Source organism: Dichomitus squalens, assembly GCF_000275845.1.
Source record: "Dichomitus squalens LYAD-421 SS1 unplaced genomic scaffold DICSQscaffold_29, whole genome shotgun sequence".
Lineage (NCBI taxonomy): Eukaryota > Fungi > Basidiomycota > Agaricomycetes > Polyporales > Polyporaceae > Dichomitus > Dichomitus squalens.
Window position 1 is genome coordinate 136,425 of NW_006766911.1, and position 12,411 is coordinate 148,835.

A 12,411-nucleotide genomic window follows, 5' to 3' on the forward strand; every position below is an offset into this window, starting at 1 on the left:
CATAAATCGGGAGCTAATGAAGTATGATGGAGTTCTCTGTTTGAGGCGCCCTCCCAATTGTCCAGCGTAGTTCACCTCTGCAATAGCTTCCTCTGTAAACATATACCCATAGTCCTCTTGAACCTGCCCCTGCCAATGCATCCAGTGTATTCCTCCGTTCTCGCACAGCGATGTCCAACCAAACCAGGCTCATATCGGCTACGGGCGCTCAACTGTCAAGAGAGCACCGCTCCAGCACCACCTCGCAGCTTCTGAGAAGGAAGCCGAAGCCGCTAGAATTCGCATTCAACTGCATACATATCCAACTCAGGAGTAGTGCTGAACGGTTGCGAGAGCATACTCTGCAAAGGCATCTATACACCAATTGGCATGGGGCTGTATTTACCCTGGAGCAGATATTCGGGCGCTATCCTCAATCATCTTGCGCCAGTCCAAGGTATTGTTGGAGTTTCGACGAGCGGGGCTGCATCGTATATCGGTGCACCTTCGGGTGTCTGTCCAAATGCATTTCAATGAACGAAAGGCTGCAAGATCGAGACACTACTAACGAGATGACGTTTGCATCGGTTGCCTCTCGCTTTATCTCCTTGGGAGCCCCGTGTTCGTCAACGGGCAGCTCAATCTTGAATGCCGCGAGGACACAGGCGCATAGAATGAAGAGCGTCGCCTGGGCAAAGTGTCGACCGGGACATACTCTAAACTCAATCCATGAATAGCGCAGTGGTAGGTTGTTGTGGTGAGTCTTACCTTCGACCGAATCCGAATAAAATTTCAGCTGGGTCTCGTTCGCCGACGTCAAATTCTCCACGAGAGTTCAAGAAGCGCTCAGGTTTGAAGTCCTCAGGATCTGGGTAAACATCGGGATCGCGTAGGATAGCCCTTCGTAGCACATCAATCCAGAGGTACTTCGCTTAGGCAGGTTTCAGCGTACCAGACATTGACAAATATAGTAGCGCCACCGGGGATAACGTAGCCATTGTATTCGTCGTCGGCGACAACCCGGTGGGGAACACCTATCGGGGTAACAGGATGCCACCTAAGCAACTCTTGAACCAGTGCATTGATGTATGGAAGCGATGGACGATCCGAGAATTCCGGGAGCCGTTCGGTACCAACGACCGCGTCCAATTCCGCTTGTGCCTTTTCCTGTGCCTGAGGATAGAGTGCCATGGCAAGTAAAAATGCTTCCATTGTGGCGTTAGTCTGGCAGATGCGTGAGTCTCGCTAGGCAAGGGATAACCACGACACAAAGATTCACCGTATCGGCCCCAGCTTTGTTTGATGTCAATCGGTGATACCTCACGTCAATCGCAGCGACCAGTGTATAACACGTACCGACGTACAGCGTCCCGGCTACTTCTTTACACATTCCCTCCAGCTGTGCATCCTCGTCCTCCGAGGCTCCAAGGATGCGGCTAACACCAGAGCCACTCGTATCACCTTCCCTCTGGTGGGCGATGCCTGTCAGTGAAGACATCGATGCTGCTTAGATCTTGCACTCACCATCGCCGTCTTAGCAGTCTCAAAGAGATGATCTATGATGTACGATATATTCCGTTTGGCATCGGCTGCAAATTTCTTGAAACCACCACCTGGAAACCATGACGGTAGACAACGCAGTGCAGGAAAGGCCTCCACAGGAAATCTCCCAGGCATCACGATGGCTTCTCCGACTTCGGCCATCCGTTCCACCATCTTGAAGTACTTATCGTGCGCCTCGCGGATCTCAATACCGTAAATCACCTCCATGACGATGGCAGCAAACGTACTAGTGGGAGAGAGGTTAGACTAAACCGACAGTTTTGCAACTGCATTAGGAGATGGGCTTACAAACGAATATGCAGAGCCAAATCTTGGGGAGAGCGCAATATGCTTCGCACGAAACGACGCGCAACCTTCGACTGAATCGGCTGATATTCCCGCACGATGTCCGGCGTCAAAGTAGGGTGCACTGCGCGCCGGTGCTGGCGCCAACGCTGTCCATCATTCATCAGGGCAAACAGCCATTCATACCCAACTCTGAGCGATAGATCAGTAGGCGTCGGGAGAAGATCTTGCTGAACGCACAGGGGTACCATAACAGATACTGGGCGATGGGAATAGTTGGCTGATCTCTTGTCTAGTAAGGCATAAGCCGCCTTTTGGGATCCCAAAACGATGGTAGACTGTCCCAACATGCTGAGGTGGACAACGTCGCCTGCCCGGAGAGCCTCTCATCAGTGATGATGTCATGTATTCGAATTACGAACGCAGATGAGCACCGAATGTCTTGGTGAGGCCCGCAAACTCACGGCCGAGGTGTTCTCGAGGAAAATTGAGGATGTTGCCAATGATGGGGAAAGGCGTGGGGCCAGGAGGGAGGTGTATGTTTCTTTTGCGTCGCGAGCGAACGGCTGTCGCAAGTAAGATGATTCCTATGGTAGCGTGCCAAAGCCACACGGGCATGATGTTGGGGACCATCTCTAGGGGAGGCGAGCAGCAGCTGCACTCAACTGGTGGTATTTGAAGGAGAGAAGCCCGACCATCCTTGTTTGCACCCACGCCGCACTTCTGCTGGAAGTATAAAATCATCTGGGGAACCCCGTGAGCATACGAGGAATTGCGATATACTCAAAGCGGCAACCAGGGTAGCCCTTCTCGAAGCGTCATTCGATGATCAGCTATATATGCGGACCTTTGACCGCAAGTGCCCCCGTATCGGCTAGACTGGGCGTTACCGTGGCTGACACATGCTAGTCCGCTATCCTGGTGTCTTTGTACTAGAGTCGGGTGCGCTCCGTCGTACCAGCATTCATTACGTCTACGTTATGTGCCTGAAGTCCAATTGTAAGGAGAAAGATTGAGCAACGCCCCCTCAACTGTTATGAAAATGACATTCTCACCCATACAGGCGTGCTGATATACTGATCTTGCTCGTCAGCACTCTACAGGTACTCGACGCTCACTGGCAGGGAAGGACACAAGGATGTCAAAGTCGGCCAGGATGCACCATTACCGTGGGAGTGAAAGCCTCACTGCGTACACGATAGGTGACGTCAGATACTGGCAAATCTCCTACTTCAGCCCACGGGATGGTACAACAACGAAGTGAGGTGAAGAGAATCTTGACTAGGAGCGTCTGACGACGCGTCTATGGTTGGCAGCGCAAATCGAAGGAGGATGCGATATGTCCCATGATAGCCGTCAGAGCGATAGGTGGGCCTATCGGGAGTGCGACCTTACAGCGCAGTTCCCCGACACGTCCACAAAGGTAGCATGAATGACATCGAGGCGACTGTCACGGCTAAGCCTGGTCATGCTAGCGCTCTATGATCCGTGGGATGAGCTGTTGAGCGTCAGGATTTCAGCATGCATCGCGTCATAGGGACAAGGAACCCGCACACTTGCTTAATCTCCGACTCCATCTAGGACGACTGGTAGAAGAGCCGCTGGACCCAGACAGTTCCGAACCGATAGCCATCAGGTACTCTTGTGCGGCTCTGCGAATTATGTCATTCATACAAACTGTACCTGCCTACTGAGAATTCAGCCAATCTGCGCGCATATCTTACAATCCATCCAACCGTCCGTCACTCCAGACAGGTCCGTTCAAACGACACCTTCATACGGAGGAGGCGCGCCGCGACCCACGAGAATCATATCATCGAGGACATCATCATGCTCCGTACGCTTGTACGTCCGGATAGTCTCTCCATAGTCGGATATATCGTAGATCCGGAATCTCCGGTCGAAGCCGATCTGCCCATACCCGGAGTACGAGCTGCCAAGACACGGCAGGATTTAGTGCTAGTGCCGATAGGTGCTCCAACCAAACGAAGAGTACTCACCCTCCACCCCCAAAGCAGAGCCACACGCCCTTGACGCGCTTGCAGTTGTCCGAATCTAGGAGCGCTCATGTTAGCTCGACGCACGTGTGCAACGATACAGCGGTAACATACTGTGCTGATGCCCATTGGCGACGACTTTGACTTCAGTCGCGCGCCTGCCTGCCCGATGGTCGCTCTCGAATGCCTGGAGCAGGCCCTTGTGGAAGAACCCTGCCGACTTCTTGGAGGCGCCGCTCTCTTCGAGCACGTTTCCAACATCCAAGGGCTGGCCAGTGACTGGGTCCACGTCAGCAGCTGCACCGCTCTCTTGCCTGCAGGTGAGACCGTCAGCGGCAGCATACAAGAGTCGTCTCCTTGTGCAGCTTACATGGGTATATGGAAAAACATCATCGCATTCGGCTTCGCGAGGCGCTTCGAGTTTGGCAAGACCTGATCGGCAGCTTGGCGCTTCCATACGCTTCCGAGATCCTTCGCTCCGTCAGGGGTGAATGGACGCTCAATGGCGTCAATGGAAGCTAGAGAGGTGGACATGAGCGTCACGCTGAGCAGCATTTCGTAACAAGACGCACAGGATTCTTGGAGGAACCAGTCGATCTGGTCTTGCCGGAGATAGTCATAGTCCGAGGCATGGAAAATCCCCCACCAGTCCTGGACACCGCTGCTGTATGCGCCGGAATCGAGGAAGTACAGGGTGAGGAGATGGGACATGGATCTTCAAAGGTCGTTAGCTCGCCTGAGTCGCGCTTTTCGCAACGACGCACGTACGGGTCTGCGCTCTTGACTTTCAACACGTAGTTGCCCACTCCATGAACATCCTTCGGACCGCGCTCGACAAGGCTGTACGGGAGTCCCTGCAGATACCTTAGCTGCGCCTCTCTGCTCATCCCGTCCTCGTCGTCGTGATTGCCGAATATGGCAGCCCATGGGATCTGGCGGTCAACCACAGCCTTGGCGAACTTCGCGAGGACGGATCGCTCGTCCCAGCTAGACATCTGGCCGTTAAGTTGATCGCCCGTAAAGACTACGAAGTCTGGCTTCTCGATATCGAGCACGCGCGACAGGAGGGTCGTTGTGAGGTTGTCTGACTCGGTGCAGGGAGAAAGGATGGTGTCTCTACACGTCCCAACGCTGACGGAGTAATGAAGATCCGCAATTTGCATAATTTTGAACTTGCCGTCGCGCGAGAAGTGCAGTGGAGGGGCGCGAGGCGGTGCTATTTGACATCGCACGTCAACTGGGAATGCAGCTGAATGCAAGATTGCAGACTTACGCTTGACGCCTTTACGGTACGTCAGCCATACAGGCTCTCGCGGTCCTCCGCCGTCGTACGTGGCCTGCTGCACCCTCTCGAAGCCGTACCATGGCTGATCGGACCCAAAGAGGACGTCTATTTCGGTGATGAGATCGCTCTTGCGTTCGGCGTCCGTCATGTCTCGCCATGTCTTCTCCGCCTTGTACCACAAATATCGTTTCTCCCCAAACGGATTCAGAGGATGCGCGACCTTAATCCAGGAGTGGCTGAACGGGGACGGAGTCTCCTTCTCGGGAAGAACACGGATTTCGGTGACGAGGGGAATATCGTGTCTCCGCGTCCTACGGTAGTAGACATTCTGGGACAAGGAAGTTTGGAATGCAACAATGTTGAGAAAAGAGAGCGAAACTCACTAGGCTCTTCATGCTGACTTGTAGCTTCAAGTTACGCTCCACCCGGACCCATTTGCCCTTCTTAGCGTCGTCTTCCTTGGTCGAAGGCGGGGTGCAGAACTCCGACGCCATTGAGGGTATGAGCCACGGGTCGACCAAGCACTCCGTGATGTGAATCTCGGACACTGAAAGGTAAGTCTTCAACCAAGCCCCGCAAGCTAATCGAACGAACGAAGTACTCACATCCGGTGTCATGCTGCATGAGAGGATCCCACACGTCTAGAGGAAGGCTAGCAACGTCCAAGTCGTCCGAGCTGGTCGTGACGTTCCACCAATCCACCCCTTCGGGTACACTGCTTCCACTGCTTGGCGACTCCAGGTCATCTGCAGGCCTCGAAGAGCCCGATACCTGTCCCGTGAGATCGTTTACAGTATCCCATGACTGCCATCCGAGCTTCTGCAGGCTTCCGGGACCGGGCGTGGGTTGGTAGAGCACGAAGATGAATGTGAGCAAGCAAGAGAATGCGATGATCGACGCCGTAGGCACGAAGATGGAACGAAGGAAGCGAGCGAATCGAAACAGGGAGAAAGCCATCTTCAAGGTGGTCGTTCGTCCTGAAGAGACTTAGCTGCGCAGGGCGAGCATGAATAGTGCTGACGGAGGGAGTTGAGGAAGACTTTGCCGAGAATGTCCCGCATAGCAGCGAAATCATACCTAAACCCTAACCCCACGACGCAAACACCCTAAAGGGCGCGCGTACAACTGGCACACCGCATGCATGATTGAACATGTACAGTCGCCACTATTGTGCATGACTTCACCCATCTTTAATCAATGCACTCTCCAGATCGCCATGAGAGCTATCGGTTCTGCTTCTTGACTATGCCCAGAGTACTCATGACGGCCGGTCGTCATTCGAGGCGCCTTGATCCGCTGCGTCTTGTACTCCGAGCAGGCCTAGGACTTGTCAACTGTGCTGGCTCATCTCAATCTGGAATTCTTCGAATCGGCATGACTGTCGCGACTCTACATATCAGCTTCTTCGGGTCTATCTGTCTGGCGGATGTTGCCTTCTAATCACAAGAGCCCGGCCCAAGCATGCCGTGACCTTGTGTAGTAGCCAAGGGCGCAGCTGGGCTGACCTCAAGAGCGTTGTAACGTTCCGATGGTGATGCCGTCAATCCTAAAACCACTCGTCGTGAACTTCATGTGTGTGCTGACACGTGTTGCTATCATTTCCGTCCGTTATACTCTTGCTTACCTTGGATATCTATTTCGCAGCTGCACTATCAACATATGGTGCCGGGATGTTGATGAGCGACGTGCCTACGTGCCTCTTTAATCATTCTAGTCTTGGCCTGTTTCTATCACCACTGGAGCGACAGAAGCCACAGGCAGACAGAGCGCAGCAGGCCACAGTTGGTATCGTCAGGGTCAGCGCTCAAGGGCTGAGTTGTTCGAGCATTTTCTATACGCAGTGATTAATCACGCAGATATGTAGAATCGGCGACTCCACTCTCCTGGTGGCTCGACCATCGGCGATCGGCCGTGAGATGCGGCATTATCCCATGATTGCTCTGTGGTACACCATCCAAATACTCACGGTTAGCTTCGCCGGTACGCCACCTGCAACGTAATCGACCGCGGCAGTAGACGGGTATCCTCACCGCGTGTACTACAGGACAACAGCCGAGGACGTTACACTCAGGGTACGCGTCAAATGATGCGCCGCAATGTGCCTCCGCTCTGGCCCACATGAGGCGACTCGGCTTCGTGACACAGCATGAGCTACTCACTTGCCGTTTCCTCTCATCCTTTCCGTTCCTCTTGGAATGCAATTACATCCGCTTCATTCACCAAATGCTTAGTTGCAGACCGGACCGCTTTTCATTACGGGAATTGGAGCCACCAGACCACTCGCCTGTGCTTGTCTCCCGAGCGGTCCCCTCAATGCAAAGGCAATACAGACGTGTACACTCGACCGCTGCTCATGGCAACATGTCGCTATGCTGTCGAGGCCGTCCACAAGATCACCAAGCATTCAGCAGAATATCCAGTCGGCGCCCCACGAAGCACCGACGCTGCTGCACAGCCACACCGACGTGCATCGTTCACCGGTCCCCGCCCTACCGCGATGGGGAATAAGCTTGGCGATGAGCGTCGGCTTAGCGCATGCATTTTTGCTCACGGGTCGCTCTGCATACGTCGAGGCCGAGACAGGCTGTGCTCACGAACCCTGGTAGCGCGTAGGTAAATCTAGGTAAGCCTTGAGGCACCTCCCTATCTTGACTCGCTCATCCTCGGCAGCAAACTTTTCTCTTCTGCTGTGCTCTCAGGTGAGATACTCGCGCACTAGGAGTCATATAGTGCTATACTTGTCTGTCTGGATGCTACTGTCTTTCTCAACAATCGTGTCGAGATCCGCCTCTTGCCTATATCGCCGCTCACAGTTTTTCTCCTACCAACAAGCCAAGCTCATACACATTTAGTGAGTCATCCGCTTTGTCGAGTCATTTTTTATCTCGTTGGTTACTCCCTCAAAGATTGGCACTGCATCTCGGTGATGTGCTGTCAAAGTTAACTTTGTAGGGCCCATGCTGTGTTGCCCACCGAGAGTTGAGACCCAAGAAGGCATGTAGCACACTTCGAATGCATCCGATTCCTACCAAGACGAGTAATCGGTTGCGCATGCAGGCACCGAGAGCAAGAACAGAGTATTGAGGACATGGCCTAAGCGGTGAAGAGACGAAGGTATAAGAGCTAGGTGACCGCACGCCTCTCATAGTCATTTTCATTTTCAAAACAACTCTTTCCTCTCTCATCGAGACGAACAACTGCCCTAGTACTAGAAGCGCATATACTCCCTAGCCAGCATGCAGTATAACTATCACGACGATCGGACTTCAAATCCGCCAAACTCCCAGCCACCCTCCCACCAGGTGGTTACATGGTTAGACGGTCTCGCGTCTCAGCAGTACGGTATCGACCCCCGAGTCTACGCCGACCCGCGCGCGGTGGGACAGTACCCCGCATCTCCATATCACGGTGTAACTTCGTCGACACCCTCGCACCCGTCAGCGGCATACCCTTCAGCATCGTACCCGACAGCTACCCCCGGCTCCTATGTCGAGGCTCCCGCTTCGTACCCGACCGAGTCGTACTCGTCACATTCGCATCAGGCGCCGTACCGGCCTGCGACACATGACCCCTACTCTGTACAGCACGCGTCGCTGAACGCACACCCCGGCTCTGCGCCGGTCTTCCTGTACCCGCCTTCGCACGCCGGTCCGCCAGCCCCGTACTCTGGATCGCCTTCGGCATATCCATCATCCCTACCGACGTACTCCGACGACCCAGATGCCTTGTCAGGGGAGGGCTCCAGCCGCCGCAGGGAGTGGTCCCAGCATATGACCCTAACGGGTGCACCTAGAGAGCGCATCGCAGTCGCGTGCGACCGCTGCCGTTCTCGCAAGATGAAATGCGACGGGGCTCAGCCCTCGTGCAGTAATTGCCAGCGGGCGGCGCACCAGGGTGTGGTATGCCAGTACCAGCCTGAGCCAGGGCGACGGGGCCCGGACCAGGGACAGCGGACACGGGGTCCCCCTGGTCAGCGGAAACCACGGTCGGCGGCGGCGCTGCGTGAGCAGGATGGTTCTTTCGGGGACTCGTCCGGTTACCCTTGGGGGACGTATTGAAGGACACTACAGATACCACTCATGACGATCAGCGACTCGTAACGTTCTGGAACGGATGATACACGATACCTACTCTACCCAACCGTCCGTGATTTTTTGAACCGACCCCCTATCATACCCAGTGACTACTAGTAGACCTTTGAACGGACTTGCGAATGCTTCTGTAGCCTAGTGCAATGTATAATACTTTCTCGACATGTAAGTGTAAGCTGGCGGGTCGCGACATCATGTAGTGTAGCTTGCAGCACGAATGAGATCCGATGCTACTTGGAAGGGGAAGTAGGACGCGTCAGTGGCGCGAAGTTGTTGCAGGTGTCTTGGAGCTCTGGAGCTCGAGGGTTGTCAACGTCGTCCACGGCTTGTATGCAAGGCATGTTCAAGTGCGGCGGCGAGTTCCGGTACCCGCTGACAACATGCCATGGAGCCTCCGCCGCAGTGTCCCCTGATGTCTGCATCTCAAAACCAGAACTTACCTTACCGAGGCCCCCACCCTCTCCCGCGGGCGAAGGGAGGTTTGATACCCTCATGGGCAATTAGCCCTGTGGGTTATAACCCTCGTTGTACGTCCCTCATCGGCGACATCAGAGAACGCCTTCGGCTCAGTGGGGCCGAAGGCGCACTATGAGTGTAGATCACGTAGTTACCATGTAGTGGCAAGATATGGTTTCATTCTCCGAATAAGCATCATCAATCCAGCTTCTTATCAGAGGCATTTAAGAAGTATAGAAGCGGTCCCTCCAAGAGTATTGTCTCTTGCCTTGCACCATGATAGTACGTCCCTAACCTTTGCCAGTCAATTCCTCTCAGACGATGGACTCCCCGGAACGTCCGTTTTATTGGCACGACGTCCCCTGGCCAGACGATCTACAATCGTCTCCGGATATCTCCGAACAGGCGTACTGCGAATCAGCCGACTCCTACTAGTGCGACCCCAGAAGCGACGCATTAAGCGCCTGACCCCAGAAGCGACTGACACGCCTCCAGGTCTCGCATTTCCCTGTCAATAAATGTACAAATGTTACACATGAGACTATGTGCTTCTGAACTATTACTCCCACAAAGAACGAAGGAAATCGGGAGAAATTCGCTCCCGATACAAGTCAATCTGAGTAGGGTTCCAGGGGTTTACTAACCTTGTTGAATTGCCACAAAGAGATCGGCATGGCCGATCTTCTTGTAACTCCAGGAATTATTTCTAACATGTGCACTGAGTATGATTATTCAGTTTTCGAAGGATTACGGATTGCGGTACCTGAGGAATGGGAAGGGGGTCTCTCGAGCGTGACATTCAGCCACTGACCGAGATAAGGCTGACTTTGATTATGAGCGCCTCGACTAGTGTTCCCTCCGCCAACGTCGTTATCAAACGACTGATAATGGCGGTGTTTAAATCGGCAGTCTTCGGCACCGTGACCATTGGTGACAATCTGTGGGCGCCTTTCCGTCGTTTCTGGGGTCAGACGTGTAATGCCACGATGCTCGAAGCAAAATTCCACCGATTGCCTTCATATTTTACGGGTATATACTGTCTGCGATACAGATCAAGTGTGCCAAATTTGAGATTTATGGGGGAAGATGCGATGGAGATATGCACGAAATACATTCTGGGCCGTCGCTTCTGGGGTCACACTAGTATCTTCGCATCGAGGATAGCCCGATAGCACAAATCCCGACACCTCCAGTCAGTACAACTCCAAATCTACGCTAGCTGGACAGCTCAGATCATATGCAGGAATCTACTATAGTATCGCCTCGAAGCCATGAAGAGGTCACCGAACCACCCTCTCCAGAAGCCGTAATCTCGCTCTCGACAACATTTCATCAACAATCGGCTCTCCTTCCCATTCCACCAGATACCACATTCATCTCGTCTGATGGTGTGCTGTTCTATGCACATAGAATCCAGCTCCTTTCGATGTCTACCAACCGCTTTAATGGTTGTCTTCCAATCCTTGACGCCGCTACCCAGCTCGCGGCTAGTACCGAAGCTAAACTTGTCGCCCCACCTACTCGAACGCCGGCCATCCGTCTTCCACACTCGGCAGATGTAGTCAATATCATCCTCCATGTCGCGTACAGTCTCTCTTGCGCTCACTACAGACCGAATCTGGAGACGCTACTGGCCGCCGTAAACACGATGAAGCTCTACGGCCTACCCCCCACTCGTTTCGTCAGACCCTCGAGCGTGTTGTATACCCTCATCCTCGCGCAAGCGCCCATAAAGCCCATCCTTGTCTATGCCACTGCAGCCGCGCACTCTCTTCATGACCTTGCCGTGGCGGTATCGAGCTACCTCTTGTCTTACCCACTGGAATCACTGCCTGACGTTCTCGTAGTGCGGATGGGTCCCATGTACTTCACACGTCTATACATCCTACAAGTTGATCGACTTCGGGAACTGAAGAGGATCCTCCGTCCCGCACCACGGTTGCATCCAGTTACGGATGCTTGCACCTTTGAGAATCAAAAGTATCTGTCCCGCGCATGGGACCTCGCCGCGGCAAGCATCGCGTGGGATGCTCGTGCAGGTACGTCGCTCCATTTTTTACGCCTTCTGCGGGCCCACCTCCCTAAGTTCAAGGTGCCGAAGCATCTTCCTTGAATTGATGTCTTCTCTTGGCAACCAGGTATCACAACGAGTGCTTTAGAGCGCGTGCTTTGCCCAATGGAGCATTATCTTGGATGCGCAAGCTGCAAGGAAGCACTTTCGGCTCGAATCAGGGAGCTCGTCGTGCAGTGGTCGATGGTCAAGGTATGCATGAACAGCTCCACGAACCGCGAGCGACAAATTGGAGGGACGTCATATTTTCTCTGACCGGCTGACTGATCTACGATCATTCTCCACAGCGAACCATATAGCGGCTCTGGAAGACTGGCGCGATAGGCTCCACGATGAGCAAACACTGCTCTGCGATTTTGTCTACAGGTATCGATCGTTCTGTGGCCCATTCGTTGGTTCTGCCCACGCACAGAAATACACAGCGGTTCACACAATGTCTTGTCCTATGAGTATCATGGTGATGTGTTGTGCATCGTCGCCCCGCACGCGAAAGTTCTCGTTTCACTCATAACATACAAATATGCCTGTCGACGACGCATGTGGCACGGTGGTGAGGGGATAAACAAGACTAGCTGCAAGACGTGTAAGTGGGGGGATAGAGTTGCTCCGCGGATGAGCGCCAGATTCCGCTCGCCATGTGCGAAGGCGGGGCTACTCGCCGACGACGCTCTGGTTGAACTACTG

General features: G+C 53.8%; 4 protein-coding genes across 4 annotated transcripts; 2 read left to right on the forward strand and 2 right to left on the reverse strand.

The window, feature by feature from the left end:
- Positions 1–412: 412 nt before the first annotated feature.
- DICSQDRAFT_65236 (cytochrome P450 98A3) lies at positions 413–2,445 on the reverse strand (the record flags this gene model as incomplete). Its single annotated transcript, XM_007367844.1, has 8 exons — positions 413–695; positions 748–879; positions 932–1,203; positions 1,319–1,440; positions 1,500–1,768; positions 1,831–2,019; positions 2,068–2,197; positions 2,262–2,445. The coding sequence occupies 8 exons, from the start codon at positions 2,443–2,445 to the stop codon at positions 413–415; spliced, it is 1,581 nt and encodes a 526-aa protein (XP_007367906.1).
- Positions 2,446–3,588: 1,143 nt separating this feature from the next.
- On the reverse strand, positions 3,589–6,066 carry DICSQDRAFT_65157 (Metallo-dependent phosphatase; the record flags this gene model as incomplete). Its single annotated transcript, XM_007367845.1, has 9 exons — positions 3,589–3,760; positions 3,828–3,882; positions 3,939–4,138; positions 4,195–4,342; positions 4,397–4,539; positions 4,593–5,040; positions 5,098–5,437; positions 5,493–5,689; positions 5,715–6,066. 9 exons carry the CDS (start codon positions 6,064–6,066, stop codon positions 3,589–3,591), a joined length of 2,055 nt encoding a protein of 684 aa, XP_007367907.1.
- Positions 6,067–8,879: 2,813 nt separating this feature from the next.
- On the forward strand, positions 8,880–9,041 carry DICSQDRAFT_20614 (uncharacterized protein; the record flags this gene model as incomplete). The annotated part of the gene is made up of 1 exon (XM_007367846.1): positions 8,880–9,041. A coding segment is annotated over one exon (162 nt), but the record flags the coding sequence as incomplete, so codon positions are not given.
- Positions 9,042–10,893: 1,852 nt separating this feature from the next.
- DICSQDRAFT_65164 (uncharacterized protein) lies at positions 10,894–11,982 on the forward strand (the record flags this gene model as incomplete). The annotated part of the gene is made up of 2 exons (XM_007367847.1): positions 10,894–11,695; positions 11,795–11,982. The coding sequence occupies 2 exons, from the start codon at positions 10,894–10,896 to the stop codon at positions 11,980–11,982; spliced, it is 990 nt and encodes a 329-aa protein (XP_007367909.1).
- Between the last annotated feature and the right edge of the window lie 429 nt (positions 11,983–12,411).